We start from the raw sequence: 27,787 nt of genomic DNA on the forward strand, positions 1-27,787 counted from the left end.
CGGCGCTTCTCCCCCTTCCATTGGTTTCTACCGCTGTCCGTCGCCGCTCCCTCCTTTCCCATTGGCTGAGGCGCGGCGGGAGCGGGAGGTTCGCTCTGCCGCCGCGCTGAGGCCCGGACGCCCGGGTTCCCCCGGCGCTGTGAGGCCCGGACGTCTCGGTTCCCCACTCCGGGGCGGCTCCCGGAGCCCCAGAAGGCTTCAAAACCCCCCCTCATAAAACCCCAGGGAACCGTTCCCGGGGTTCTCCCTGCCCCGCTCTGGGCACCATGGAGCGGCTGCGGGAGGTGAAGGCTCTGCTGAAGGGCTGGGAAGCGGCCTTCCTCCGGGAGCGGCGCAGGAAGCCCAGCCAGGTGCCCGGTGGCAGGGGGGAGATCCAGACCCCCATGGGAGAGGGCCCAGCCCCCCGAGGCCTTTCCATAGGGTCCCTTCCCCCCCCCACTCTGAGACCTTTCCATAGGGTCGCGTTCCCCCCCACCCCTTCCGAGGCCTTTCCACAGGGCTCCCCTCACCTCCCTCCGAGGCCTTTCTATAAGGGCCCCCCTTAAGGCCTTTCCTTAGAGCCCCCCGCCCCCGCCGTTAAGGCCTCTCCATAGGGTCCCCCCCCCAAGGCCTTTCCGTAGCGCCCCGCCCCCCCCCCCCCCCGGAGGCCTTTCCATAAGGGCTCCCCCCGCCCACAAGGCCTTTCCATAGGGCCCCCCCCCGAGGCTTTTCCATAGGGGCACCCCCATAAGGCTTTTCTATAAGGGTCGTCCCCCCCTGCCAAGGCGTTTCCATAAGGGCTTCCCCCCCGAGGCCTCTCCGTAGGGGCTCCCCTTAAGGCCTTTCCAAAAAATAACAAGTTTTTCTCGTTCTACAGTAGCAGAAAACAGCGATAATTGGTTCATTAGCCTGAAATAACGGTCTCTAACATTTGTGCCTTGCAGGCCGACATCGAGGCGGCCCCGGAGGACATCAGGCGTGAGTACCAGCCCCGTCACCCGCCCCCCCCCCCGGGGGTTTGGATGTGTATTTTAGGGTCCTGGGTGGTGCTGGACCCCCGCTACGGGCAGCTGGAGCACTGGGATGGAGCAGTGGGTGGTTCCTGGGGTGGGGGGGGAAAACCCCTTGTGCTGAGCCGGATCCTCGTCATCGGGATGGTTTGACGTCAGGGGGTGGGAGAAATTGATGGTTCCCAGTATGGGAAATGCTGGGGTGTTCCGGTAAGTACCACAAACGCCAAAAAAAACAACCTTGGCAATCTATCGCAGGGCTCTACAAGGAGTACAAGATGCTCAAGCAGCAGAGAGAGGAGGCAGATCCCTCTTGGCTCAGTCCCTCCTGCCAACCGGCAGCCCAGGAGACCCCGACTACAGAGCAGGTACCGGAAAAACCCTGGCTTCACCCCGGATTTTGCCTCCAGGAGCCTCGAATCCTCAAGACTCACCCTTGGTGTGAGCGCTTCAGGGTCTTCACGCTTTGTCCTTGACTGCAGACAGAGCCCTGTTCATCCTCCCCGCTTATAAAACGGTTTTCTTCAACCTTAGCAAGGAAAAATGTCTAATTAACACTGCGTAATGCCTTTTTTTTGACCTTTTTTTGACCTATTGGATGAATAAAACGCCCCAAACAGAGTGTACAAGGGTGCCGCGGGGGTGGGAAACAGAATATCCGCGATCCCTCGCTCGCTGGATTCAAGCTGCTGAAAGTGGGGGCTCGTTTTAACCAGCCCCTTAACGAGGCAACAGTTAAGCCAACCCCTGTGCTGAGGTTTGAAATGCCCCAGAGCTGCGTTTTTCACCCCAAAACGTGCCGGATGCGCGTGTGAAAGACACCGCAGCGCGATAATATCGCTCTCGTTCTCCGGTTCCTTTCCCCTTTCAGAGGTTTGGGATAGGAATCACAGGTTTTGGATTGAAAAAGTCTGGGATTTAACAGGTTTTGGGGATTTTCGTGGTTTGGATTTAATGGGTTTGGGGTGTGATTGCAGGCGCCGGACTCCGGTTGTTGGGGCGCGCACCTGAACCGACAACCCAAAACCCCCAAGCTGAGCTGCCGCCGCCCCGCCGTGCCGAAAACCTCGGCGCAGTACTACGGGATGAAGCTGAAATTCAACCTGGGAGCTGCCGGCAAGGTCAGGGCTGGCGGGGGATCGGTGCCAAGTGCCGTGGCGTGGGGAGAAGCTGCTTCTCCAGAAGCTTCCTCTCCAGAAGCTGCTTCTGATCTTATTTTTTTTTTTTCCTCCCTCTCTGGCTGCTCCGAAATGGGAGCTGCGGGTGGGGAGCACCCACGCACGCGAACGAAGGTCCTGCTTGGTTTGGAGGGGCGGGGGGGGGGTGTGTGTGCGACGTTTTGGTGGACGATCTGACCCCCGTCTGTCCTTCTCCCCCTCCATAGGAGACACCCCTCACCCCGAGGAGGACCCCGACTCCCAGGAGGACCCTGGATATCCCCAAGCCGCGGACAAATTTGGGGCCAGGTGACAAAGCCGCGTCCCCAGCGCCAACGGAGGCGTCGCGGAGCGAGGCAGGCGAGCCGGGAGATCTCCTCCTTCCTCCCTCAGTGTCGGGGCTGGCCCCCCACGTCCTCGCTGCGGGCTTGAAGCCCCCCCGGCCCCTGCCGCCGAATAAATTCCAGCAGCTGAAGCAGACGGTGGCCCGGAGACTGGGCTCGCTGGATCCCGCCTGGCTGCGGAGATGCCAGGGGACACCTGGGGACGAAGGGACGATGTTGGGTGCCGCTCGGGAACAGACAGAGGTCGGATGGACCCCCACGGAGGAGAAGGAGGATGGGGACGGTAGGGGAGCATCCGTGGGAGATTCCGGGAGGAAAAGGCCACGTGGAGACGGCAGTGGTGGACGCGGCGATGGCGGAGATGGTGCGGTGGCTCCCGCGAAGCTCAAGCGGTGCCGCCGAGGCTCGGCCGAGGGAGCGTTTGGCGCTGACGGGGGGCTGAAGCAGAGCCAGGAGGAAGAGGAGAAGGAGGAAGAGCAGGTGGCAGCCCGAAAGGAGAGCGGGAAAACGTCGAATCCCTCAGAAAACCTCCTGGGGGAGTTGGAGGAGGAGGAGGAGGAGAGACCCAGAGCCACCCGCAGAGCTGCCGTTGCCAGGTACGTCCTGCCGACTTCCCTGTTTTCCCATCAATTTTTAGCAACGACGAGCTGCTCTTTCCCTAATTCCTCCTCCTTTGCCTTAAGTCAGGAATTTTGGAGGGGAGAAAGAATAAGTTTTGGAGGGGTTTTTAACCTGATTTTCTTATGTAATTATGCCCTGCGTGCCTTTTTGTCTCCCCCCCCCCAAGTTTTCAGTTCCCTTTAAACGATGAAAGATTTAAAGATTTCCCTCAAAACCCCCGCTGGGCGCAGGCAGGAGCCGGATGGGGACCCGATCGCCCCCCCGTCCCCATATGTAGGTGGCGGGGGGGGGGATGTCCCAGCTGACTTTTCGCCCCCCCGCCCCCCCCCAGAGCAGCTCCGCAGAGAAGCAGCAACTTCGTCAGGCTCAACCTGAAGAGGAAATCTCACGCCCGAGGTTGCGCCCTGCGGGGAAATCGCCTTCGCAAGCAGGTAACGGCCCGGCCCGGCATCACTGAAAGCCTCCTGCCCCCACCGCCAAACCCATTTCTAGTCAAATTCAAATTAATCCGCTCCGGGATGAGTTTCATACTCTTCCAGCTCTTCGTGTTGTGCTTTGAATTCCCGGGATTTTACCTTTTCGGTTCATTTAGCTTTGTTTTTGAGGTGTCCCCAGCTCTGTCACGATGCGGGCAGGAGGCACGGCTCAGCTCCCTCCTGACTTCTCGGCCTTTTCAGCTTCAGCTCTGCGCCCCCCCCGCCCCCCCCCCAAAAAAAATGGGATTTTTATATTATTTTTTTTTAATAATTCCTCCGTTAATTCATGTGAAATCCTTCGGGGTCATCTCAGGGGGAGGCCGGCATCAGGCGGAAGAAAATTGCCTTTTTGTCTTTTTTCAAGCTTGGCGCGTTTGTGCAGCGCTTTGGCGCAGTGAAACGAAGCCAAAACACAAGAAAATATGCTTTTGTTTAAAAAGAAAAGTATGAAAATAACTGGAGGCGGTGCTGCTTTCCCAGGTGTGGAAGCAGAAGTGGCAGAAAAAAGCGGAGTTGTTCGGAGGAGGCGGCGGATCCCTCGACCGAAGCTCCGACGTCTGCTTCAGGTGCGGCGGGACGGGACACTGGGCATCGACGTGCCGGGGTCGAGGTAAGGCTCTGAGCGTCGGATTTCAGGATGAGTTTGGTTCCGGCTGTGCCGGAGCAGAGCCTGGAAGGACGAGGGAGCACCATTTGGGCTTCCCCACCTCCCTGCGGCTTCTCCCAGGTGTTGGCTTAAGGATTTTTCAGGGTTCATAATTTATGGGAAGAAGGTGAAAAGGCGAAGCTGTTGGTTCGCCCTGGATTTAAGTGGGAAAAGGGATGCGCTTCTCGCCCGCAGAGCCGGCTGCTGGCCTGCCGCCGGAAAACGACCGCGCCGATGAAGAGGAGGAGGCCCCTCTGCCCACGCTGGAAGAAGTGGCTCGCAGGACCAACAGCGTTTGCCGAGAGCTCGCCGGTGAGGCCCCCCGTGGCTCCTCGGGATGCTGGTTCGCCTCGCTCTCCACTGACACGCTGTGGCTGGCTCCGGGAACCCTCCCGGAGACGTGGAATCCTTTCTTTTTTTTTTTCCCCCCCCCCTGCCCCACCGTGGGAAGTTTGGGTTGCGCTCCCGGGAGGGTTCACCCGGGATGCGAAGGTGCTTTCGGCGCCGGGACGGGGCGGGGGGATGCGTTTTCTTTGGGGAACGCCGGCCTAAAATCCCGGCGGGCTCACGGCGCGTGCTTCCCGGTGGGCTGGAAGAGCTGCCTGCGGATTCCGACTGCCGTTTTCATCCCCAGCAGAGAGCGGAGGGGATGGATCCGAGCGGATTTCGGAGCCGACGTCTTCCCTGGATGCGTGGAGACCGACGTACGAGCCGCCCGCTCCCCCTGCGCCCATGGAGCCCCTCTACGCCCTGGGGCCGGAGGGGAAGGTGCGAGGTATGGCTCCCCGGGGCGTTCTGAGCAGAACTGGAGGGGGGGGAGGGTTTTGTCCCCTCTGTCCCCCCCCCCCCCCCCCCCCCAAAACTGCGTGTCCTTCCCCTTGCAGACACCCCGCAGGAGGTGTTTAACGCTCTGAAGGCTTTGGGCTACGACTCCTTCCGCCCGGGCCAGGAGGTGGCCATCATGAGGATCCTCTCGGGTGGGTTTGTTTCCCCTCCCGCCGGGGTTGGGGCTCCCCCGTGATCCCTTCCCCACATGCGGGGGTGACCGGCTTGTCCCCAAACTAAGTCCCCCCCCCAACCCCCTCGTTCCCGCCAGGCCTGTCCACCCTGGTGGTGTTATCGACGGGGATGGGGAAGTCCCTCTGCTACCAGCTCCCCGCTTACCTCTACCACAAACGCTCCAAGTGCGTCACCTTGGTCGTCTCCCCGCTGGTGTCCCTGATGGATGACCAGGTACCCCTCGGATCGCCCGGTTCTCCCACCCCCGATCCCTGCTGGGTCCGCGTTGCTGCGGTTCAAGGCTCGCCCGCACCCAAAACGGGGGGAGGTGGGTGTCCAAAGGGGCTTCCCCCCCACCGCTTCGCCCGGAGGCCAGCGGGTGGGTGACACGGCTTCGTTTCCAGGTCTCGGGGTTGCCGCCGTGCCTGAAAGCCGTCTGCGTCCACTCCAATATGACCAAAGGCCAGCGGGAAGCGGTGATGGAAAAGGTGAGGAACTTTCCGGGGAGAACCACACGTGCGAGGGTGTCCCGGTGATCCCGGTGAGACCATTCCCCTGGGAGAACGGGTAAATCGCCCCTATTTTTCCCTTTTCCTCCCTGATCCGGTGCTCCCCGCTCCGTCGCAGGTGCGTCAGGGCGAGGTGCAGGTGCTGCTGCTCTCTCCCGAGGCTTTAGTGGGCGGAAGCGGATCGGGATTCGGCTGCCTGCCCTCCGCCGATCGCTTGCCGCCCGTGGCCTTCGCCTGCATCGACGAAGCTCACTGCGTCTCCGAGTGGTCCCACAATTTCCGTCCCTGTTACCTCCGGCTCTGCAAGGTGCGAGGAGGGGGGGAAAAAAAAACCCCATCCCGAGGGAAGCCAGTGAGGAGGGGAACGTCAGGCTCCTGCATTTTATTATTTTTTTTTTTTTCCCCCCGACTTCCTCTCGGCAGGTTCTCCGGGATCGCCTGGGTGTGCGGTGCTTCCTGGGGCTGACGGCGACGGCCACCCTGGCCACGGCGCGGGACGTGGCCCAACACCTCGGCATCCCGCCGGAGGAAGGGATAACGGTGCGGTCCGCCGCCGTGCCCCCAAACCTGCGCCTCTCCGTCTCCATGGACAGGGACAGGGATCAGGTAAGGAAGAGGGAAGGGGCCTAAAACCGTCAGATTTCACAGAATCACGGAATTTTTCAGAGTTGGAAGGGACCTCTAGAGATCATCCAGTCCAACTCCCCTGCTAAAGCACGGAGCACATCCCTCAGGGCTGCATCCAGGCGGGTCTTGAAAGTCTCCAGAGAAGGGGACTCCGCAACCTCCCTGGGCAGCCTGTTCCAGTGCTCCGTCACCCTCACCGTAAAGAAGTTTTCGTAGAACCATAGGGTTGGAAGGGCCCTCTGGAGATCACCCAGCCCAACCCCCTGCCAGAGGAGGGGCACCCAGAGCAGGTGGCACAGGAACGCGTCCAGGTGGGTTTGGGATGTCTCCGGAGTTGGAGACTCCCCCACCTCTCTGGGCAGCCTGTGCCAGGGCTCTGCCACCCTCCGAGGAAAGAAGTTCCTCCTCATGTTTAGGTGGAACTTCCCACGCTCAAGTTTGTGCCCGTTACCTCTTGTCCTGTCCCCGGGCACCACTGAGAAGAGCCTGGCCCCATCCTCCTGACACCCACCCTTGAAGTATTTATCAGCATTGATAAGGTCCCCCCAAGTTGTCTTTTTTCCAGCCTGAAGAGACCCAAATCCCTCAGCCTTTCTCCATCAGAGAGATGTTCCATCCCCTCAGCGTCTTGGTAGCCCTTTGCCGTCCCCTCCCCAGCAGTTTCCTGTCCCTCTTGACCCGGGGAGCCCAGAACTGGACCCAGCACTCCAGCTGTGGCCTCCCCAGGGCAGAGCAGAGGGGGAGGATGACCTCCCTCCACCTGCTGGCCACGCTCTTCTTGATGCCCTCCAGGATGCCATTGGCCTCCTTGGCCACGAGGGCCCATCACTGGCTCACGGTCATCCCGTTGTCCCCCAGGACTCCCAGGTCTCTTCCCACCGAGCTGCTCTCCAGCGGGTCACCCCCAACCTGTCCTGGTGCGGGGGGTTGTCCCTCCCCAGGGGCAGCACCCTGCACTTGCCCTTGTTGAATTTCATGAGGTTCCTCTTTGCCCGGATCTCCAACCTGTCCAGGTCTCTCTGGATGGCGGCACGGCCTTCCGGTGTGTCAGCCACCCCCCCAGCTTTGTGCCATCGGGGAACTTGCTGAGGGTGCACTCTGTCCCCTCGTCCGGGTCATTGATGAAGATATTGAAGAGGACGGGACCCAGTACTGACCCCCGGGGAACACCACTCGTCACTGACCTCCAACGAGACCCTGTGCCCCCAGTCACCACCCTCTGAGCTCTGTCTTTCAACCAGTTCTCTGTCCACCCCACTGTCCATTCGTCTAACCCACTCTTCCTAAGCTTCCCTATGAGGATGCTGTGGGAGACCGCGTCGAACGCCTTGCTTGAGTCAAGGTAGACCACATCTACCGCCCTCCCCTCATCTCTCCACCCAGTCACGCCGTCGCAGAAGGCTATCAGATCAGTCAGACATGATTTCCCCTTGGTGAATCCACGTTGAGTACTTCTGATAGCTTTCTTTTCCTCCACGTGCCTTGAGATGACGCCCAGAAGGAGCTGTTCCATCACCTTCCCAGGGATGGAGGTGACGCTGACCGGCCTGTAGTTCCCCGCCTCCTCCTTCTTGCCTTTTTTGAAGACTGGAGTGACGTTGGCTTCCCTCCGGTCCTCAGGCGCCTCGCCTGTTCTCCGGGACCTTTCAAAGATGGTGGAGAGCGGCCCAGCAGTGACTTCCACCAGCTCCCTCGGCACTCTCGGGTGCCCATGGACTCGTGAATGTCTGATTGATCCCTCACTCCATCCTCCTCAACCCAAGGGAAGTCGTCTTCTTTCCCCGTTACTTCCCCCAATGCCTGGAACTCCTGAGGGCTGGGCCGAGCAGTAAAGACCGAAGCAAAGGCGGCATTCGGCGACTCCGCCTTCTCCGCATCCTCCGTCCCTATGGCTCCTGTCTCGTTCAGCTGGTGGGCCTGCAACTTCTCTGGTCTTCCTTTTGCGACCAATGTACTTGTAGAAGCCCTTCCCGTTGCGCTGGACATCCCCGGCCAGGTTTAATTCCAAGGCGGCCTTGGCTTTCCTTGTTTCATCCCTGCACGCTCTGGCGGTGTTCTTGTAATCCTCCGGAGGGGTCAGTCCCTTCTTCCGCTTATTGTAGACTTCCTTCTTCCGCTTGAGCTCTTCCAGAAGCTCCTTGCTCCACCATGCAGGTCTCCTGCGTCCCTTGGCCGATTCCTTTCTCTTGGGGATGCAACTTGTCGACGTTAATAAGGTCTCCCCTCGGCCTTTTCTTCTCCAGGCTAAAGAGTCCCAGCTCTCCCAGCCTTTCCTCCTAGATTGGAGACACTCCAATCCCTCCATCATCTTTGTTGCCCGACGCCGGACTCTCTCCAGTCGTTCCCTGTCTCCTGTGAACCAGGGAGCCCAGAGCTGGAGGCAGAATTCCAGTCGTGGCCTCGCCAAGGGCAGAGCAGAGGGGGAGAATCACCTCCCTTGACCTGCTGGCCATGCTCTTCCGTTGGCCTTCTTGGCGACAAGGGCACGTTGCTGCCTGGCGGATAATTTACTGCCTACCAAGGCCCCCAGATCCTTGTCTTCGGAGCCGCTTTCCGGCAGGTCCACCCCTAACCTATACTGGCGCCTGACGTTCTTCCTCCCCGGGTGCAGGACCCTCCGCTTGTCCTCGTTGAACCTCCTGAGGTTCTTCTCCGCCCGGCTCTCCAGCCCGTCCAGGTCACGCTGGATGGCGGCACGGCCCTCTGGGGTGTCAGCCACCCCGACCCGCTTCGGTATCATCAGCGAACTTGCTGAGCGTAGTCCCCTCATCCGGGTGGTCGATGAATACATTAAACCGTACCGGTCCCAGGATTGACCCCTGGGTGGGGCGGGGTGGGGGGGGGGGTCCATTAACCGCGATCCGCCTCGCTGCCTCCGTTTCCCAAGGAGGACGTCGTGAGAGACAGCGTCGAAAGCCTCGCTGAAGCCGCCGGTAGGTTAGAACGCCGTAGGAGGCCAGGAGATGGGTCCCGCGGGATTTACCCTTGGCGAACCCGCGTTGACCGCTCCCAATAATAACTTCCCGCTCTTGGAAGCGGCCGAACGGGGATTTACCAAGCCGCGTTGACCATTTGTGGCCGCCGCGCTGGATTCGGGGCGGATCTTGTAGGACGAAAGACACCCCGGGCCTTTCTAGGCGGGGGCAGGGGGGGGCACCTTGGCCACCCCTCCGTTTCTCTGCCCGTAGGCGCTCATCTCCCTGCTGCAAGGGGAGCGTTTCGGGCTCTTGGACTCCGTCATCGTCTACTGCACCCGGCGGGAAGAGACGGCGCGAATCGCGGCCCTCATCCGAACCTGCCTCCAAGGAATTCCGCTCAAGGAACCTTCGGGAATCGGAGAGCCGAAGCAAGACGCTGCCCAAAGGAAAAAAACGAAGGGTAGGTGACGCTTTTCCTCTCGGAAAGGAGCATGAGCCCAAAAATGTCCCTGCCGGTGAATCCACGCGGGAACGGAGAATCCCTAGGGAATGAGCCGTGCTTGTGGGACTCTTCCGTGGAGGTGTCTGCCTCCTTTGTCCGCTTCATCCGGGCGCAGATTTATCTTTTCCCGGCTTTTCAACTGGACTTTATTGGCTGTCACGAGGAGGAGGAAAAAAAAAAAATCCACGCCGGATGCTAATTAGCCGTCGTTAATAAGGCTCCATGTTGGGTTTAGTGCGCAGGGAGCCTTTGTTTTCCGGCTTTCCGGGGTGTTTTTTTTTTTTTTGGGTTGTTTTTTTTTTTTTTTCTTTCCAAACCCGCTAGCTTGGACTCTTTGTTCTCCCTCAAAACCCGCCACGGGGAGCCGAGCTCCGCTTCGCTTGGAAGCGTTTGGCCCCGACCGTCCTCCTCCCGCTTTGTTCGCCGAAGCCGGGCGAGCTCCCGCCCGTCCCGCTTCCAAACCCACCGGAGCTTGACGACTTTTCGGCGGCTCACCAGGAGAGCGCCCGCCCCTTTTTGCCGATGCCGCTCCTCGCCCTCAGCGCCCCTTACCCGGGGCTTATTTCTACCCAGGCGGCGTTTACCGCTCGTTTCCAGCCCTGATTTAATTAGCAGCTCTGCTTTTGAGGATGAAAATCACTAATTAAGCCCCTTTAAGCCGCTCTCCCTCCTCTTTTTTTTTTTTTTTATTATTATTATTATAGCAAAGAGCGGCCGCCGGCCGCCGAAGTGGATTGCCGACGCTTACCACGCCGGCCTATCCGCCGCCGAACGGCGCCGTGTCCAGAAGAGCTTTATGAGCGGCCGGCTCCGGGTGGTGGTGGCCACCGTGGCTTTCGGCATGGGCTTGGATAAAGCCGACGTCCGCGGCGTCGTGCATTACAACATGCCCAAAAATTTCGAGAGTTACGTGCAAGAGATCGGCCGGGCCGGGCGAGACGGCGAACCGGCTCACTGCCATCTCTTCTTAGACCCGGAGGTAAACCCCTTGGTTTAAGGGAGGTGTTTCCCCCTAAATTTCCGGGGGGGTTTCCCTTAAATTTTTGGGGGGTGTGTGTTTCTCCGAACCTCCCCGCTGTCTCCTCAGGGTGGGGATCTCCACGAGCTGCGGCGCCACGTTTACGGCGACGCGGTGGATTTTTTCACCGTCAAGAAGCTGGTGCAGAAGGTTTTCTCTCCTTGCAAGTGCCTGGAGCTGCAACGGAAACGCCGGGACGTTGCCGGGGTGAGGGAAGGGGCCGAGGGCTTCGCTCCCTTGCTTTTCCCCAGCTCCTTAAACTCGTTAATTAACGAGCTAACGTGGTGGGAAAACGCTTTTTAATTGTTGGCCGGGCTGCGTTTGGGGGAGGTTAAATGGATTGAGGGAAAGCTGGGGAGCAGCGGAGCCGGGGCGAGGGGGAGGATCCGGCCAGGAAGGGGCGGGAGAGGAGTTGGGATGATCCCAAAAGGGACCTTTAACGGGTGACACGTCCCTCGCAGGACTGCGAGGCGGAGGACGCCGAGGTGGCCGAGCTCTTGGAGGAAGAGGAGGAGGAGGACGGCGGCGCGGCGAGGCAGAGCGGGCGGCGGGCGTGCTACAAGCACGAGCGAGCCATCCCCATCCAACAAACCGTGGAGTCCCTGGATATCCGGGAAGAAGGTGAGGCGGGGGGTGGGGGGAAAGATCCCCCGAGCGAAGCCGGCGGAGGAGATCCGAAGGGGATCACGGGGGATCCTCTCCCGCAGGAATCGAGACCCTCCTGTGCTACCTGGAGCTGCACCCGCGGCGTTGGCTGGAGCTGCTGCCTCCCACCTACTCCTCCTGCCGCCTGCGGTGCTACGGGGGACCCCGGCAGCTGCGGGCTGTGGCGCGGAGGTTAGAACCGCGCCGTGGGGCACCGCCGGCAACGCCACGGCCTTCCCTGTGCCGGGTGGGAGCCCCCGCCGCGGCGCTGGTGGCCGTTGGAGGTGACCAAAAAAAAAAAAATCAAGCTGTGAGCCACGGCAGCAGCGGGTTTTTTTTGGTGTCTCCCGCCCTCAGCTCTCCCCCCGTCGCCGTTTTCCTGGCCCGGGAGCGCCTGGCAGGGAGGGATCACGGTGACGCCAGCTCCTTGGAATTCGACGTGGTCTCGTTGAGCGATTCCATGGGGTGGGAAGTGCCGCTGGTGAAACGCAACCTGCGCCAACTCCAGTGGGATTCGCGGTTGCGCCAAGGTACCGGGTTCTTCCGGGCCGGAGAAATCCTGGCCGCCGCGTCTCGCTGGACGCCGGATCTCGGTGGGCATCGGCTCAACCAGCTCTTGGTGCCTTCAAGGCGGCGGCGAGGAAGGGAAGAGCGGGGTCCTGGTGGAATTTGGAGACTTGTCCTTCCATCTCCGCGTCTACGGTGACCTCAGTGACCAGGAGCTGGACTCCGTCTGCGACTTCCTCCACCGAAGGGTGGTGGCCCGGGAGAAGACGGCTCTTGGCCAACTCCGCGCCTGCTTCCGGGCCTTCCAGAGGTGAGAAAACCACCCGATCCCTGCGGATCCCTCTGTGTGGTGGCCCACCCTCCCCTCCCTCCCAGTTTGGGACCAGTTTTGGTACTGGGAAGGGGAGGAGGTTGACCACTGGGGCGCAGCGTGGCCTTCCGGACCTACGGCCCTCACCCTGCGGAGGAAGAGGAGGAGAGGAGCTCCCGCCTGAAGGCTCTGCTCAAGGACTACTTCGAGAAGGACCCGGCTGCGGAGCGTGGCTGCAAGGAGGAGGAGGAGGAAGAGGAGGAGGAAGATCTCGGCGCCGCCGAAGTGAGCAAATCCACTTTTATTGGGAGCCGCTTCCGGCTCTGACGGTCGGCCGGTATTTCTGGGTCCGCGGCCGTTCCCCTTTAGACCGGGGATGGGGTTTGGGGTGAGGAAGAGGAGGGACGTAACACACACCACCCACCCCACCCCACCCCCCGCCCCGCCGCGTCCTTCGCAGCTGCGGGAATGGGAGAGCCAGATCCGCGCCGACGTCCGTCATTTCCTCGCCGTCCGCCAAGACGAGAAGTTCTCCGGCAGAGCCGTCGCCAGGATATTTCACGGCATCGGTAAGAGAAGGCTCGGGACGCCAAACCGGGTTTTATTCCACCCCGGCTCCGGTGCTTTCCGTATCCTTTCCCTCCTAACCCGGGACTTGGGGGGGCGGTGGGGGCGTTTCTCTCCCGGCTTCCCGCAGGCAGCCCTTGTTTCCCTGCCCAAGTTTACGGCAGCGACCGTCGGTTCTGGAGGAAATATCTCCATTTGGATTTCCACCGCCTCACCCGCCTGGCCACCGAGGAGATCCTGGCCGGCAGGTGAGGGGCAAGAGGGGGGCACGGGGGGGGGGACCACCTCGCCTATGCCGAGGGACAGCCGTGCCACGCTGGATGTCACCGCGGGGCCCCCCGGCGACGTGCCCCCCGCCTGGGCCGAGCTTTTCCTTGCGCCGACGGGGATTTTTCTCTGGATTTTATTCTGGAATTAATAAAGGGCACTGACTGTTTGGGGTTTTTTTTTGTTCGTTTCGGGTTTGTTTTTCTTTTTTTTTTTTATTATTTTTATTGCGCCTGGGGTGTGAATGCGGGGCCGGGGCGGGGGGGGGGGGGGACACCGTCACCGGGAGGGTGCTGGGGGGCGCTGCCGCAGCTCTGGCCCCCCCCCCCCCCCCCCCCCCCGCCACTATCTGCGTCGCCGCAGCGTGACGGCGAGGAGCCGGAGCAGCCAGCCCCGCTTGTCCCCCTTTCCCCCCAAAATTGGGTGCTCTTCCCCCCCCGCCCCCCCCCCCCCCCCCAGCACCCAGCTCTCGGGGGAGCTCCGGGGAGGGTGAAGCCTTCCCCTCCCCCCCCCCCCCCCAACCAGTTTGGGTTTTGCCCCCGGCAGCAGCTCGTGGGCGACCCCAAAGCTTCCCAAGGGTGGAAAAGTGGTTTCCAACTGGAGAACTTCACGCCCCAGTTTCCTCCCGGCGCCGGGCTGGGGCGGGACGCACCGTCCCGTGCCGGGTTGAGGGGGGGGGGGAAGGTGTGACGTCGCGGCAACCGCCCCAGCGCGGTGCCAAAACCCTTTTAAACCTTAACTGGTGGCACTGGGGGCCCCCAGCCCCTGCCCTCCCCGCGCCACGCGGCCTTCCTCCATCTCTCCTCCTCCTCCTCCTCGGAAACGTCGGCTCGCGGCACGAGCCGAGGGCTGGCTGCGGCGCCGGAGCTTTCCTCCTCATCCTCTTCCTTTTTTAGGTTTTCCCGGTGGCGTGCCGGAGGAGGGAGGCGGTGAGGGTCCGCCAGTGGCCGGAGCGTCGGAAAAGGGGACAGCAGCGGGGACTCGTCGGCCTTCCGTCGCCGGTGCGTCTCGTGGTAAGCGCCAGTGGTGGGACTGGTGGGCTCGGGATACACCCCGGAGAGTGGGTCGGGACCTTCCCCCCAGGGATCAGGGTGGGTTGGGATCTTCTCCCCAGGGATGAGGGGGGGTCGGGACCTTCTCCCCATGGATGGGACCTTCTCCCCAGGGATCAGGATGGGTCAGGATCTTCTCCCCAGGGATGGGACCTTCTCCCTAGGGATGAGGGTGGGTCGGGATCTTCTCCCCAGGGATCAGGATGGGTTGGGATCTTCTCCCCAGGGATGGGATCTTCTCCCCAGGGATCAGGATGGGTCAGGATCTTCTCCCCAGGGATGGGACCTTCTCCCCAGGGATGAGGGTGGGTCGGGACCTTCTCCCCAGGGATGGGACCTTCTCCCCAGGGATGAGGGTGGGTCGGGACCTTCTCCCCAGGGATGGGACCTTCTCCCCAGGGATGAGGGTGGGTCGGGACCTTCTCCCCATGGATGGGACCTTCTCCCCAGGGATGAGGGTGGGTCGGGATCTTCTCCCCAGGGATCAGGATGGGTTGGGACCTTCTCCCCAGGGATGGGACCTTCTCCCCAGGGATGAGGGTGGGTCGGGACCTTCTCCCCAGGGATGGGACCTTCTCCCCAGGGATCAGGGTGGGTCAGGATCTTCTCCCCATGGATGGGATCTTCTCCCCAGGGATCAGGGGGGGTCGTGACCCTCTCCCCGTGGATGGGATCTTCTCCCCATGGATGGGACCTTCTCCCCAGGGATCAGGGTGGTCCCCGTCCTCCGCAGCCCCCCCGCCATGGCCCTGCCCTGGGCTCTGCTGCTGCTCGGCGAGGTCCTGGCGCAGGATGCGGCCACCCAGGGCTGCGTCCTCCCGCCGGCTGGTGAGTCCCAACCCTTCGCCCATCCTCACCGGTGGCACCGTCCACGAGGCAACTCCCGGTGGGATGAAACCTGGCCAGGACGTCTCGGTGATGGGCTGTGGCCACCCCCCACCTCGGCAGCTTATAACGCGGCGCTGGGGCGCCCGGCCAGCCAGTCCTCCGTCTTCCCCAACATCAGCATCGCCGCCAACGCAGTGGACGGCAACCGGGACGGGGTTTGGCAACACGGTTCCTGCTCCCGCACGCTGTTGGAAAGGGAGCCCTGGTGGAACGTGGACCTGGGCGGGCGGCGGGCGGTGGCGGCCGTGGTGGTGAAGAACCGGCAGGATTGCTGCTGGGAACGGCTGCGGGGAGCGCAGGTCCACGTCGGGGACGCGCCGGGCGAGCGCGGCAAGGACAACCCCATGTGAGCCCCGGAAACGTGGCGGGATTTTTAAGGGGGTGGCAGCGAAATCCCGGTGATTTTTTAGGCGACGCCGGCGTCCACCATCTCCTGAACTTCGTCTCTTCCTCCCCGGCAGCTGCGGCACCATCACGGACGCCGGCCCCGGGTCGCTCAGCACCGTTTGCTGCGCCGGGCTGGAGGGTCGCTACGTCTCCGTCCTCCTCGCCGGCCGGGAGGACGCGTTGGTGCTGTGCGAGGTGGAGGTGGTGCTGCAGGGCTGCGTCCCGCTGCCCGGAGGTGAGGGGCTCACCGGGGGCGGGGCGGGGGGCCGGCGGGGTGGCAACCGGAGCCGGCAGCTTTGTGCCACGCTCCCTTCGGCAATTGTAGCCCCCAACGTGGCGCGGGGCCGCGCCGTGGCCCAGTCGTCCACACGGAACGACATCAGCTTGGCCGCCAACGCCGTGGATGGGAACGGCGACACCGACTGGGAACGGGGCTCCTGCTCCCACACCGAGAAAGAACCGGAGCCGTGGTGGCGCGTGGACCTGGGTGGCCGGCACCTCGTCTACGCCGTCGCCGTCACCAACCGCCGCGACTGCTGCTGGCAGAGCCTCCTCGGCGCCCAGGTCCACGTCGGGGACTCCCTGGCCGACCACGGCAAGCGTAACCCCGTGTGAGTGGGGTCCCCGGCGAGGTTCCCCGGCGCAGGAATTTCCCCGCCAGTGGTAGCCGTGACTCTTTCCCCTCCCGGTAGCTGCGGGGCCATCTTGGACACCGGCCCCGGCTCCACCACCACCGTCTGCTGCAACGGGTTGCCGGGTCGTTACGTCTCCATCATCATCCCCGGCCGGGAGGATTTCCTCGTCCTCTGCGAAGTGGAGGTGACGGCGCAGAGCTGCGTCCCCCCGCCTGGCGGTAAGGACCGAAAGGCGGCACCCCCTCCCGTCCCCGTGGGCAAATTGCCGGCACGTGCCGCGTGGCCACCGGCGAGCGCTGACCTCCCTGAGAACCGCAGGGGGGGATTTGGTCCCTGCCGCTGTCACCATCCCCCTGGTGTGTCCCCCCCAGCCCAAAACCTGGCCCTGCGGTGCCCGGTGGCACAGTCCTCCACCGCCGGCCGCCTCGGCAGCGCCATCAACGCCGTGGATGGGAACCGGGACGGTAACTGGCACCACGGCTCCTGCTCCCAAACCCAGAGGGAACCGGAGCCGTGGTGGACAGTGGACCTGGGCCGACCCCGCGCCGTGGCGGCCGTGGTGGTGAGGAACCGGTTGGATTGTTGCTGGCACCGGTTGAAGGGCGCCCGCGTCCACGTCGGGGACTCCCTCGCCGGCCACGGCACCAACAACCCCGTGTGAGTGTCGCCGCGCCGGCCCCGCCGTGCACGGCCGCTTCTTCGGTGCCTCGCTCATCACCCTCCTCCTCCCTCCCCGGCAGCTGCGGCACCATCACGGACACCGGGCCCGGCTCCACCAGCACCGTCTGTTGCCGAGGGCTGCGCGGCCGCTACGTCACCGTCACCGTCCCCGGCCGGGAGGAGCGGCTGAGCCTGTGCGAGGTGGAGGTGGTGGAGCAGGGCTGCGCCGCGCTGCCCGGCGGTGAGCGGGCTTGGCGGGGGGGGGGAAGGATGACACCGGGAAGGCATTTTTGGGGACACGTCAGCCCCAACCCGCCTGTCCCCCGCAGCCCAGAACGTGGCCCTGGGTCGCCCGGCCACCCAGTCCTCCCTGCTGGATGCCACCAGCGGCGCTGCCAACGCCGTGGATGGGAACAGGGACGGCAACTGGGAACACGGCTCTTGCGCCCACACCCTGGAGGAGCCGGAGCCCTGGTGGCGCGTGGATCTCGGCCGCCGGCACCTCGTCTACGCCGTGGTGGTGAAGAACCGCCTCGACTGCTGCTGGGAGAGGCTGAAGGGCGCCCAGGTCCACGTCGGCGATTCCCTGGTCGACCGCGGCCGCCGCAACCCCGTGTGAGCCCAACACCCCGTCAGCACCGCCGGCATTTCTGCCGCCACGGCGCCGGCTCATCCTCCTCCTCTTCCTCCTCCTCCTCCTCCTTCTTCTTCTCCCGGCAGCTGCGGCATCATCACGGACGCCGGCCCCGGTTCCCTCAGCACCGTCTGCTGCCACGGCCTTCGCGGTCGTTACGTCTCCATCCTCATCCCCGGCCGGGAGGACGCTCTGGCGCTGTGCGAGGTGGAGGTGATCCGGCAAGGCTGCGCCCCGCTGCCCGGAGGTGAGGCGCCGGCGGAGATTCCACCCCCCGCCCCCCATCATCCCCAAAACATCTTCTCCTCGGCCACGGCGGCGCCCACCCCCTCCCCTCGCCCTCTTTGCAGCCCCCAACGTGGCGCGGGAGCAGCGGGCGACGCAATCCTCTACCTCCAACCCTTCCGGCCTGGCCTCCAAGGCGGTAGACGGTAACCGGGACGGGATTTGGCAACGCGGTTCCTGTAGCCACACGCGCCGGGAACGGGAGCCCTGGTGGAGCGTGGACCTGGGCGGGCGGCGGGCGGTGGCGGCCGTGGTGGTGAAGAACCGGCAGGATTGCTGCTGGGAACGGCTACGGGGAGCACAGGTCCACGTCGGGGACGCGCCGGGCGAACGCGGCAAGGACAACCCCATGTGAGCTCCGGAAACGTGGTGGGATTTTTAAGGGGGTGGCAGCGAAATCCCGGTGATTTTTCTTTTTTTAGGCGACATCGGCGTCCACCATCTCCTGAACTTCATCTCCTCTTCCTCCCCGGCAGCTGCGGCACCATCACGGATGCTGGCCCCGGGTCACTCAGCACCGTCTGCTGCCACGGGCTGCAGGGTCGCTACGTCACCGTCACCGTCCCCGGGCGGGAGGAGCAGCTGGCGCTCTGCGAGGTGGAGGTCTACGGCGGCGTCCCCGAGCTCTGAACGGGGGCTCACGGGGACGGCGCTGGTGTCCCCCCCTTCCCCGGGCCACCCCTCTTTGTCCCCGTCCCCTCCCTGTCACCCGTGTCCCATGGGATGCTGTCCCTTCTCCATGGCCACCTCTGGCTGGAGGTGGCACAGGGACCGCTCCCACCCCATGATGGAGCCAATGAGGACATGGATGTCCCCCGCCATGGGTGTCCCCATGGGTGTCCCCAATGCCTGGGGTCTCCAGGGGACACGCTCCCAACCCGTAGCGCATCTTCTGGGGCCACCTCAAAGTTCAGGTGGTCTCGCCGCTCCCGGGGCCGGGCAGAATTGTCTCCAAGGGGACTGGAGGAATGTCCCAAAGCCACCCCATGTCACCGGGGCTCAGCCGTGGGGCATCAGCCAGGATCTGGCCACACCGCGGGGGGTCTCCTCCGAAGCCGGATTGGGTCCCCGTGGTATCGGACGCCCCTCGTGGCGGTGACAATAAATGCTGCCATGGTCACCATCTGCCATTTGTGCCTTTCCTTGGGCTCCCCCCGGCGCAGCCACGTGTGTCCCCCCCCCCACCCCGGGACGCCGCGGCGGTGGGTTCCGGCAGGGCGGCAGCGTCAGGAGAACTGGCGCAGGAAGGTGGCGTGGAAGCGGGTGAGGGCGAGCAGGATCTGCTCCAGCATCGCGGCCGGTGGCAGCAGGGACAGCCTGGCGGGGGAGAGGGGACAATTGGGGAGGGGACATGGACATTGGAGATGGGGATGGTGGAGATGATGGATGGAGATCGGGATGGGGATGATGGGTGGGGATGGGGATGATGGAGGATGGAGATGGGGATGATGGATGGGGATGGAGATGGTGGAGGATGGAGGAGGAGATGATGGATGGGGATGATGGAGGATGGAGATGGGGATGGAGGTGGGGATGGAGATGGGGGTGGAGATGATGGGTGGGAATGGGGATGGAGATAGGGGTGGATGGAGGTGGGGATGATGGATGGGGATGGAGATGATGGGTGGGGATGTGGATGATGGGGGATGGAGATAGGGAGGATGGATGGGGATGGAGATGGGGATGGAGATGGGGATGATGAATGGAGATGGAGATGATGGATGGGGATGATGGGGGATGAAGATGGGGAGGATGGATGGGGATGGAGAAGATGGGTGGGGATGGAGATGGAGAAGATGGGTGGGGATGGAGATGGAGAAGATGGGTGGGGATGGGGATGGGGATGATGGATGGGGATGGAGATGGATGAGATCTGTACAGGTACAGTGACAAGGGTGGGGCAGGCCAGGGATGGGGCAGAGGGCCCTCAGGACAACACGATGGAGTGTCTCCAATCCCACCTCCCCCTGAGCCCCCCCCACTCCCTGCCCCCCGACCACCCCACCCAACCCCCCCAAGTTACACGATGTGGTGGGTGCCCTCCGGCTGCCCAAACTGGCTCCCCGGGGCCACCGTGATCCCCGTCGCCTCCTGCAGCTTCTGGCAGAAGAAGACATCGGGCTCCAGGCCCAACGCCTGGGGACAAGAGAGGGGAGGGTCACCCTGTCCCCAGGGTGCCCCATGTCCCCAGGGTTCCCCACACTCCCGTGGTGTCCCATGTCCTTGGAATGGCTCGTGTCCCCAAGATGCCCCATACACCCACGCTGTCCCACGTCCCTGGGATCACTCCTGTCCCCACCATGCCCCGTGTCCCTAAGATGCACTGTAGTCCCACGGTGTCCCATCTCCCATGGTGTCCCATGTCCCCAGGATGCCCCACACCCCAGGGTTCCCCACACTCTCAGGGTGTCCCACATCCCCGGGATGGCTCCTGTCCCCAACATTCCCCATGCTCTGGCTTGTCCCATGTCCCCAGGATGTCCCATCTCCCATGGTTGTCCCATCTCCCATGATGTCCCATGTCCCCAGGATGTCCCATACTCCAAGGTTTCCCATCTCCCACGGTTGTTCCATCTCCCACAGTGTCCCATCTCCCATGGTGTCCCACGTCCCCAGGACGCCCCACACCACAGGGTTCCCCACACTCTCAGGGTGCCCCATATCCCCAGGATGGCTCCCGCCCCCAAGATGTCCCACGTCCCCAAGATTCCCCATACTCCAAGGTGTCCCATCTCCCACGGTGTCCCAGGATCCCAGGACGCCCTACACCGCAGGGTTTCCCACACTCCTACACTGTCCCATGTCCCCAGGATGCCCCATGTCCCCAGGATGCCCTGTACTCGCAAGGTGTCCCATCTCCCAAGATGTCCCAGGTGCCCAGGACGCCCCACACCACAGGGTTCCACACACTACCAGGTTGTCCCATGTCCTCGTGATGGCTCCTGTCCCCAACATTCCCCATGCTATGGCTTGTCCCAGGTCCCCAAGATGTCCCACATCCCCAAGATGCCCTTTATTTCCATGGTGTCCCATCTCCCATGGTGTCCCATGTCCCCAGGACGCCCCACACCGCAGGGCTCCACACACTCTCAGGGTGTCCCACATCCTTGGGATGGCTCCTGTCCCCAACGTTCCCCATGCTCTGGCTTCTCCCAAGTCCCCAAGATGTCCCATGTCCCCAGGATGTCCCATACTCCAAGGTGTCCCATCTCCCATGGCTGTCCCATCTCCCACTGTGTCCCATCTCTGATGGTGTCCCACGTCCCCAGGACGCCCCACACCGCAGGGTTCCCCACACTCCCACACCGTCCCACGTCCCCGGGATGGCTCCCGTCCCCATCCCGCCCTGCTCCCCGCGGCCCTGCACCCCGGGGGTGTCCCCCCCCCACCTCCCCGTCCCCCGGGCGCTCACCCGGGCCTGGCGCTGGGCGCGGGGCGGGAGCTGGATGCGGGGGAAGGCGCGGGCGCCCCCCTGCACGGGCCGGCAGCGGATGCCGGGGGCCCGGCCCAGCACCTCCTGCACCAGCCGGGCGTTGTGGGCCAGGTCCCGGAGCAGCCCCTGCCTGTGCTGGGGTGGGATGGGATTGGGATGGGGATAGGATGGGCTGGGGAATGGGGTGGGATTGAGATGGGAGATGATGCGGATGAGGATTGGGGTGGGGATGGGGATGGGATGGGGATGGATGGGGATGGGATGGGAGATGATGGGGATGGGGATGGGATGGGGATGGGATGGGATGGGGATGGGGATGGGATGGGATGGATTGGGATGGGAGATGATGGGAATGGGATGGGATGGGATGGGGATGGATGGGGATGGGATGGGAGATGATGGGGATGGGGATGGGATGGGGATGGGGAATGGGGTGGGATTGAGATGGGAGATGATGGGAATGGGGTGGGGATGGAAGATGATGGGGATGGGGTGGGAATGGGAATGGATGGATGGGGATGGGTGTGGAGATGGGATGGGGATGTGATGGGAGATGATGGGGATGGGGATGGGATGGGGATGGAGATGGGACGGGGATGGGGATGGAAGATGATGGGGATGGGATGGGAATGGGAATGGATGGATGGGGATGGGGGTGGAAATGGGATGGGGATGGGAGATGACGGGGATAGGGATGGGATGGGGATGGGGATGCGGTGGGGATGCGATGGGGAATGGGATGGAATAGGGATAAGGTAGGGTGGGGATGGGGATGGGAGATGGGTTGAGGTTGAGATGGGAGATGATGGGGATGAGGATTGGGGTGGGGATGGGATGGGGATGGGATGGGGATGGGATGGGGATGGGGAATGGGGTGGGATTGAGATGGGAGATGATGGGGATGCGATGGGGATGGGAGATGATGGGGATGAGGATTGAGACGGGGTGGGATGGGGATGGGGAATGGGGTGGGATTGAGATAGGAGATGATGGGGATGAGGATTGGGATGGGGAAGGGATGGGATGGGGAATGGGATTGGGATGGGAGATGATGGGAATGAGAATTGAGATGGGGATGGGGATGGGATTGGGGTGGGGATGGGGCACATGCTCCATCTCTCACCTCCTCCAGCGCCTGCTGGATGGGATCCCCCTCATCCGGCGGGTCCATGAGGATGTCCAGCAGGATCCTCCCCAGGACGCAGGGCCGGGGGATGGACTGGGCCAGCTGGAAGGGCAGCGTGACGCCTTCCTCCACGTTCACCAGCTCCAGGAACCCCGCGCGGAAACCGCTCCTGGGGGGGACACAGAGCTCCTCCTCATCCCCCGCCACCCACCGTCCCGCCGCCCCACGGCGTCACCCCCCCCCGGCTTCCCCGGTGCCGCCGGCACTCACTCGCCGGCCACGCTTTTGGAGAGGGAGTAGAAGGAGACGAGCTGGACGGCGGAGCTGAGCGGGGCCCCCATCTCCCACAGCACCCGCTTGAAGGAGAGGAAGGGGCGGCCGGGGAGGAAGGCTCGTTCCTGCTGCACCTGCGGCACCCGGGGCTGAGTGGGAGCGGGGTGGGGGGGGCACGGCCGCCCCCCTCCCCCCCGGCCCCCCACCATCACCCACCTCGTCCGCCAGCAGCAGGAGGTTTTCCTCGGCCGCCAGCCGCACGACGTCCTCCATGTTCTGCCGGCTCAGCACGTGCCCTGCCGGGGGGGAGCCCACCGGTGTGTCGTCCCCCCGGGTGGGTGGGGAAACTGAGGCACGGGGAGGGGATGGGATGGGGAGGGGATGGGATGGGGGTGGAGATGGGATGGGGATGGGGATGGGATGGGGATGGGATGGGGATGGGAGATGATGGGGATGGGGATGGGAGATGATGGGAATGGGGATGGATGGAGATGGGGATGGGATGGGGATGGGAGATGATGGGAATGGGGATGGATAGGGATGGGGATGGGGATGGGATGGGGATGGGATGGGGAATGGAGATGATGGGGATGGGGATGGGATGGGGATTGGGATGGGGATGGGATGGAAGGGGCTGGGGATGGGATGGATGGGGATGGGATGGGGGTGGAGATGGGATGGGGATGGGGATGGGATGGGATGGGGATGGATGGGGACGGGGATGGGAAAGGGGATGGGGATGGGAAAGGGGATGGGGATGGGATGGATGGGGATCGGGGTGGAGATGGGATGGGGATGGGATGGGGATGGGAGATGATGGGGATGGGATGGGGGTGGAGATGGGATGGGGATGGGGATGGGGATGGGATGGAGATGGGATGGGGATGGGAGATGATGGGGATGGGATGGGATGGGGATGGGATGTAGATGGGGATGGGATGGGAGATGATGGGGATAGGATGGGGGTGGAGATGGGATGGGGATGGGAGATGATGGGGATGGGGATGGGGATGGGATGGAGATGGGATGGGGATGGGGATGGGAGATGATGGGGATGGAGATGGGAGATGATGGGGATGGGGATTGGATGGCAATGGGATGGGGAGGGATGGGGATGGGAAAGGGGATGGGATGGGGATGGGGGTGGGGATGGGATGGGAAAGGGGATGGGATGGGATGGGATGGGGATGGGAGATGATGGGGATGGGGATGGGATGGGATGGGATGGGATCGGGATGGGGGTGGAGATGGGATGGGGATGGGGATGGGAGATGATGGGAATGGGGATGGGAAAGGGGATGGTGATGGGATGGTTGGGGATGGGGGTGGAGATGGGATGGGAGATGGTGTGGATGGGGATGGGATGAGGATGGGGATCCCTGCCCCGACTCACCCGTGGGGTCGCCGGGGTTGACGACGCAGAGCACCTTGGGGTGGCAGGTGTCCCGCGCCCGCCGCAGCGCCTCCCGCACCGCCCGGCCATCCACGGCCCAGCCCCGCTCCTCGTCCAGCGGGTACGGCACGGCCACGGCCCCCGCCAGCCCCGTGGCCCCCCCGAGGAGCGGGGGGCCCGGCACCGGCACCAGCACCCCCGTGGCCACCGCCGACCCCGCGTCCACCAGCAGTGACAGCACGAACTAGGATTGTGGGGGACGAGGATGAGAGTTGGGGGGCTGGATGGCGTCCGGCGTGGGGAACACATCCTTCCCCCCCTCCCCCCCCCCAGCCCCCCGCCCCGGAATGGGGCCGGGGACTCACCGGGAGGATGCTGGAGGTGCCGCTGCAGAGGACGACGTTGCGGGGGTGACAGGGGACGCCGGCGTCGCGGCGCTGAAGGAAACGGGCCACCCTGGCGGGGACCCCCAGCCCCCGGTGCTCGTGGTTGTAGCCCCCTGGGGACGGGGACACGGCAGCTCCCCAGCGCCCCGAATCCCGCCGGACCCCCACCGCCCGGCCCCCCCCCCCCCCACCTCCCTCCATGGCCTCGCCGGGAAGGGGCACCCCATGGGGCTGTCACTGGGCACCCCTTGGCGTTGGGGGCCCCGTGGGCTTCGCGGGGGCAGCCTTTGGGGCTGGGCACCCCATAGATCATGCTGGGGCACCCTATAGGGCTGGACACCCCATAGATCCTGCAGGGACCCCATGGGCTGTGCTGGGACACCCTGTGGGGCTGGGCACCCTATAGATCATGCTGGGGCACCCTATGGGACTGGACACCCCATAGATCATGCTGGGACCCCATGGTCTGTGCTGAGACACCCTGTGGGGCTGGGCACCCCATAGGTCCTGCAGGAACCCCATGGGCTCTGCTGGGGCACCCTGTGGACTGGACACCCCATAGATCATGCAGGGCCACCCTATGGGACTGGACACCCTATAGATCCTGCAGGGCCATCCTATGGGGCTGGACACCCTATCGATCCTGCAGGGACCCCATGGGCTGTGCTGGGACACCCTGTGGGACTGAACACCCTATAGATCCTGCAGGGCCACCCTCTGGGGCTGGGCACCCTATAGATCATGCTGGGGCACCCTATGGGGCTGGACACCCCATAGATCATGCCAGCACCCCATGGGCTGTGCTGAGACACCCTGTGGGGCTGGACACCCCATAGATCCTGCAGGGGCCCCATGGGCTCTGCTGGGGCACCCTATGGGACTGGGCACCCCATAGATCACGCTGGGGCACCCTGTGGGGCTGGACACCCCATAGATCACGCTGGGGCACCCTATCGGGCTGGACACCCCATAGATCACGCCGGCACCCCATGGGCTGTACCGGACACCCCCCAAGCCATGCCAGGTCCCCCCCCAATCCCCCCCCCCCAAAAAAAACCCACCCTCTAAACCATGGCCAGGGTGACCCCGAGCCCCCCACCCTCTGGCCAGGCCCCCCCCCGTACGGAGACGCCGCCGGACCCTACCGATGCTGCCGGCGTCCATCTCCCCCAGGACGCGTCGCGCCCGCCGCCGGGCAACCTCGGGCAGCGCGGGGTCGCCCAGCAGCTGGGGGCAAACGCAGGCGGCCGCCACCTTGGGTTGGGGAAGGGGAAGAGGTTGGGGGGGGGACACAGAGTAGGGGGCCGTGACACATCCCGGGCTGGGGTTGGAGGGGGACGGGGACGGGTCCCCGTGGGCGGCGGTACCTGACGCAGGACGGGCAACGGGCCCCGGCCCACGGCGTGAGCGTCGTCGCTGCTGCAGTCGGCGGGGACGCCGGGCACCCGCTTTGGCACCCACGGGGCCCCCGGCCCCTGCGCCGCCATGGCGGTGGGAAAAATGCCAGGGGACAGGGGCGGGGGGGGCAGGTGACAGGGGTGGGTGACGAGGAGGGTGACGAGGAGGGTGACGAGGTGGGGAAAGGGGTGGGTGACGAGGAGGGTGACGGGGCGGGTGATAGGGGTAGGGAGGGGGGTGGGTGACGAGGAGGAGGGTGACAGGGGTGGGTGACGAGGAGGAGGGTGACAAGGAGGGTGACGGGGCGGGTGATAGGGGTGGGTGACAGGGGTGGGTGACGAGGAGGGTGACGGGGTGGGGAAAGGGGTGGGTGACGAGGAGGAGGGTGACAGGGGTGGGTGACGAGGAGGGTGACGGGGTGGGTGATGGGGGTGGGTGACGAGGAGGAGGGTGACGGGGTGGGGAGGGGGGTGGGTGACGAGGAGGAGGGTGACAGGGGTGGGTGACAAGGAGGAGGGTGACGGGGTGAGTGACGGGGGTGGGTGACGAGGAAGGTGACGACGGGGCGGGGAAAGGGGTGGGTGACGGGGCGGGGAAGGGGGTGGGAAAGGGGGTGGGTATTTGGGAGGGGAAAGGGGTGGGGAATGGGGGGGCGGGGGGTGGGTATTTGGGAGGGTAACGGGGCCGGTAACGGGGTGGGGAATGGGAGGGTAACAAGGAGGGGAACGGGGCAGGTAACGGGGCAGATAATGGGGCGGGTAACGGGGCAGGTAACGGAGAGGGTAACGGGGCAGATAATGGGGAGGGGAACGGGGCAGGTAACGGGGCAGATAACGGGGTGGGTAACGGGGCAGATAACGGGGTGGGTAACGGGGTGGGTAACGGGGCAGATAATGGGGCGGGGAATGGGAGGGTAACAAGGAGGGGAACGGGGCAGGTAACGGGGCAGGTAACGGGGCAAGTGACGGGATGGGTAACGGAGAGGGGAACGGGGCAGATAATGGGGCAGATAATGGGGTGGGAAATGGGGCAGGTAACGGGGAGGATAATGGGATGGGTAACGAGGTAAATAACGGGACGGGTAACGAGGTAAATAACGGGACGGGTAACGGGGCGGGTAATGGGGCAGGTAACGGGGCGGGTAACAGGGTGGGCACACGACGGGTGACGGGGTGGGTAACTGGGAGGGTACCGGGGCTGGTACTGGGGAGGGTAACGGGGCGGGTGCACAGGGGGGCAACTGGGCAGGTAACGGGGGGAGTAACGGGGAGGGTAACGGGATACTGGGGGGCACTGGGCTGGAAATGGGGCTGGAAACGGGATACTGGGGGGCACTGGGTGGGTAATGGGGCTGGAAATGGGATACTGGGGGGCACTGGGGGGGAAATGGGGCTGGAAATGGGATACTGGGGGGCACTGGGCTGGAAATGGGGCTGGAAAGGGGATACTGGGGGGCACTGGGTGGGTAATGGGGCTGGAAATGGGGCTGGAAACGGGATACTGGGGGGGAAATGGGGCTGGAAATGGGATACTGGGGGGCACTGGGTGGGTAATGGGGCTGGAAATGGGGCTGGAAATGGGATACTGGGGGACACTGGGTCGGTAATGGGGCTGGAAATGGGGCTGGAAATGGGATACTGGGGGGCACTGGGTGGGTAATGGGGCTGGAAATGGGATGCTGGGGGGCACTGGGCTGGAAATGGGGCTGGAAACGGGATACTGGGGGGCACTGGGCTGGAAATGGGGCTGGAAATGGGGCTGGAAATGGGATGCTGGGGGGCACTGGGCTGGAAATGGGGCTGGAAAGGGGATACTGGGGGGCACTGGGCTGGAAATGGGGCTGGAAATGGGGCTGGAAATGGGATACTGGGGGGCACTGGGCTGGAAATGGGGCTGGAAATGGGATACTGGGGGGCACTGGGTGGGTAATGGGGCTGGAAACGGGTTACTGGGGGGCACTGGGGGGGAAATGGGGCTGGAAATGGGATACTGGGGGGCACTGGGGGGGAAATGGGGCTGGAAATGGGATACTGGGGGGCACTGGTTGGGTAATGGGGCTGGAAATGGGGCTGGAAATGGGATACTGGGGGGGAAATGGGGCTGGAAATGGGATACTGGGGGTCACTGGGCTGGAA

At 63.8% G+C, this 27,787-nt stretch overlaps 3 protein-coding genes across 6 annotated transcripts; 2 read left to right on the forward strand and 1 right to left on the reverse strand.

Moving 5' to 3' along the window:
• The first annotated feature begins 221 nt into the window (after positions 1-221).
• RECQL4 (RecQ like helicase 4) lies at positions 222-15,562 on the forward strand. Of its 3 annotated transcripts, XM_054187618.1 has the most exons (27): positions 222-350; positions 924-957; positions 1,248-1,357; positions 1,967-2,110; positions 2,374-3,086; positions 3,443-3,542; positions 4,068-4,197; positions 4,429-4,545; positions 4,868-5,008; positions 5,118-5,210; positions 5,330-5,466; positions 5,637-5,720; positions 5,860-6,048; positions 6,165-6,347; positions 9,557-9,746; positions 10,493-10,767; positions 10,876-11,013; positions 11,268-11,427; positions 11,514-11,643; positions 11,809-11,981; positions 12,082-12,268; positions 12,388-12,553; positions 12,729-12,837; positions 13,999-14,115; positions 14,789-14,982; positions 15,103-15,388; positions 15,504-15,562. In XM_054187618.1, exons 1-26 carry the CDS (start codon positions 267-269, stop codon positions 15,295-15,297), a joined length of 4,293 nt encoding a protein of 1,430 aa, XP_054043593.1. In that variant the 5' UTR covers positions 222-266; the 3' UTR covers positions 15,298-15,388; positions 15,504-15,562. The 3 variants fall into 3 exon arrangements, with proteins under 3 accessions (XP_054043593.1, XP_054043594.1, XP_054043595.1); XM_054187619.1 differs by lacking the exons at positions 15,103-15,388; positions 15,504-15,562 and adding an exon at positions 12,966-13,083 and having other exon boundaries at positions 14,789-14,907; XM_054187620.1 differs by lacking the exons at positions 13,999-14,115; positions 14,789-14,982; positions 15,103-15,388; positions 15,504-15,562 and adding an exon at positions 12,966-13,129.
• Positions 15,563-15,832: 270 nt separating this feature from the next.
• LOC128903613 (uncharacterized) lies at positions 15,833-18,305 on the forward strand. Its single transcript, XM_054187627.1, has 9 exons — positions 15,833-15,841; positions 15,883-16,030; positions 16,076-16,282; positions 16,436-16,721; positions 16,805-16,965; positions 17,054-17,339; positions 17,445-17,605; positions 17,709-17,994; positions 18,120-18,305. The coding sequence occupies exons 1-9, from the start codon at positions 15,833-15,835 to the stop codon at positions 18,271-18,273; spliced, it is 1,698 nt and encodes a 565-aa protein (XP_054043602.1). The 3' UTR covers positions 18,274-18,305.
• Positions 18,051-25,833, reverse strand: LOC128903610 (alanine aminotransferase 1-like). Of its 2 annotated transcripts, none has more exons than XM_054187621.1 (10): positions 25,622-25,833; positions 25,400-25,508; positions 24,234-24,367; positions 23,869-24,112; positions 22,692-22,771; positions 22,473-22,609; positions 22,200-22,371; positions 21,056-21,206; positions 19,667-19,779; positions 18,051-18,960 (listed from the first exon to the last, which is right to left on the reverse strand). In XM_054187621.1, the coding sequence occupies exons 1-10, from the start codon at positions 25,739-25,741 to the stop codon at positions 18,643-18,645; spliced, it is 1,578 nt and encodes a 525-aa protein (XP_054043596.1). In that variant the 5' UTR covers positions 25,742-25,833; the 3' UTR covers positions 18,051-18,642. The 2 variants fall into 2 exon arrangements, with proteins under 2 accessions (XP_054043596.1, XP_054043597.1); XM_054187622.1 differs by having other exon boundaries at positions 18,745-18,960; positions 21,056-21,211.
• Between the last annotated feature and the right edge of the window lie 1,954 nt (positions 25,834-27,787).

Source organism: Rissa tridactyla, unplaced genomic scaffold, assembly GCF_028500815.1.
Source record: "Rissa tridactyla isolate bRisTri1 unplaced genomic scaffold, bRisTri1.patW.cur.20221130 scaffold_518, whole genome shotgun sequence".
NCBI lineage: Eukaryota > Metazoa > Chordata > Aves > Charadriiformes > Laridae > Rissa > Rissa tridactyla.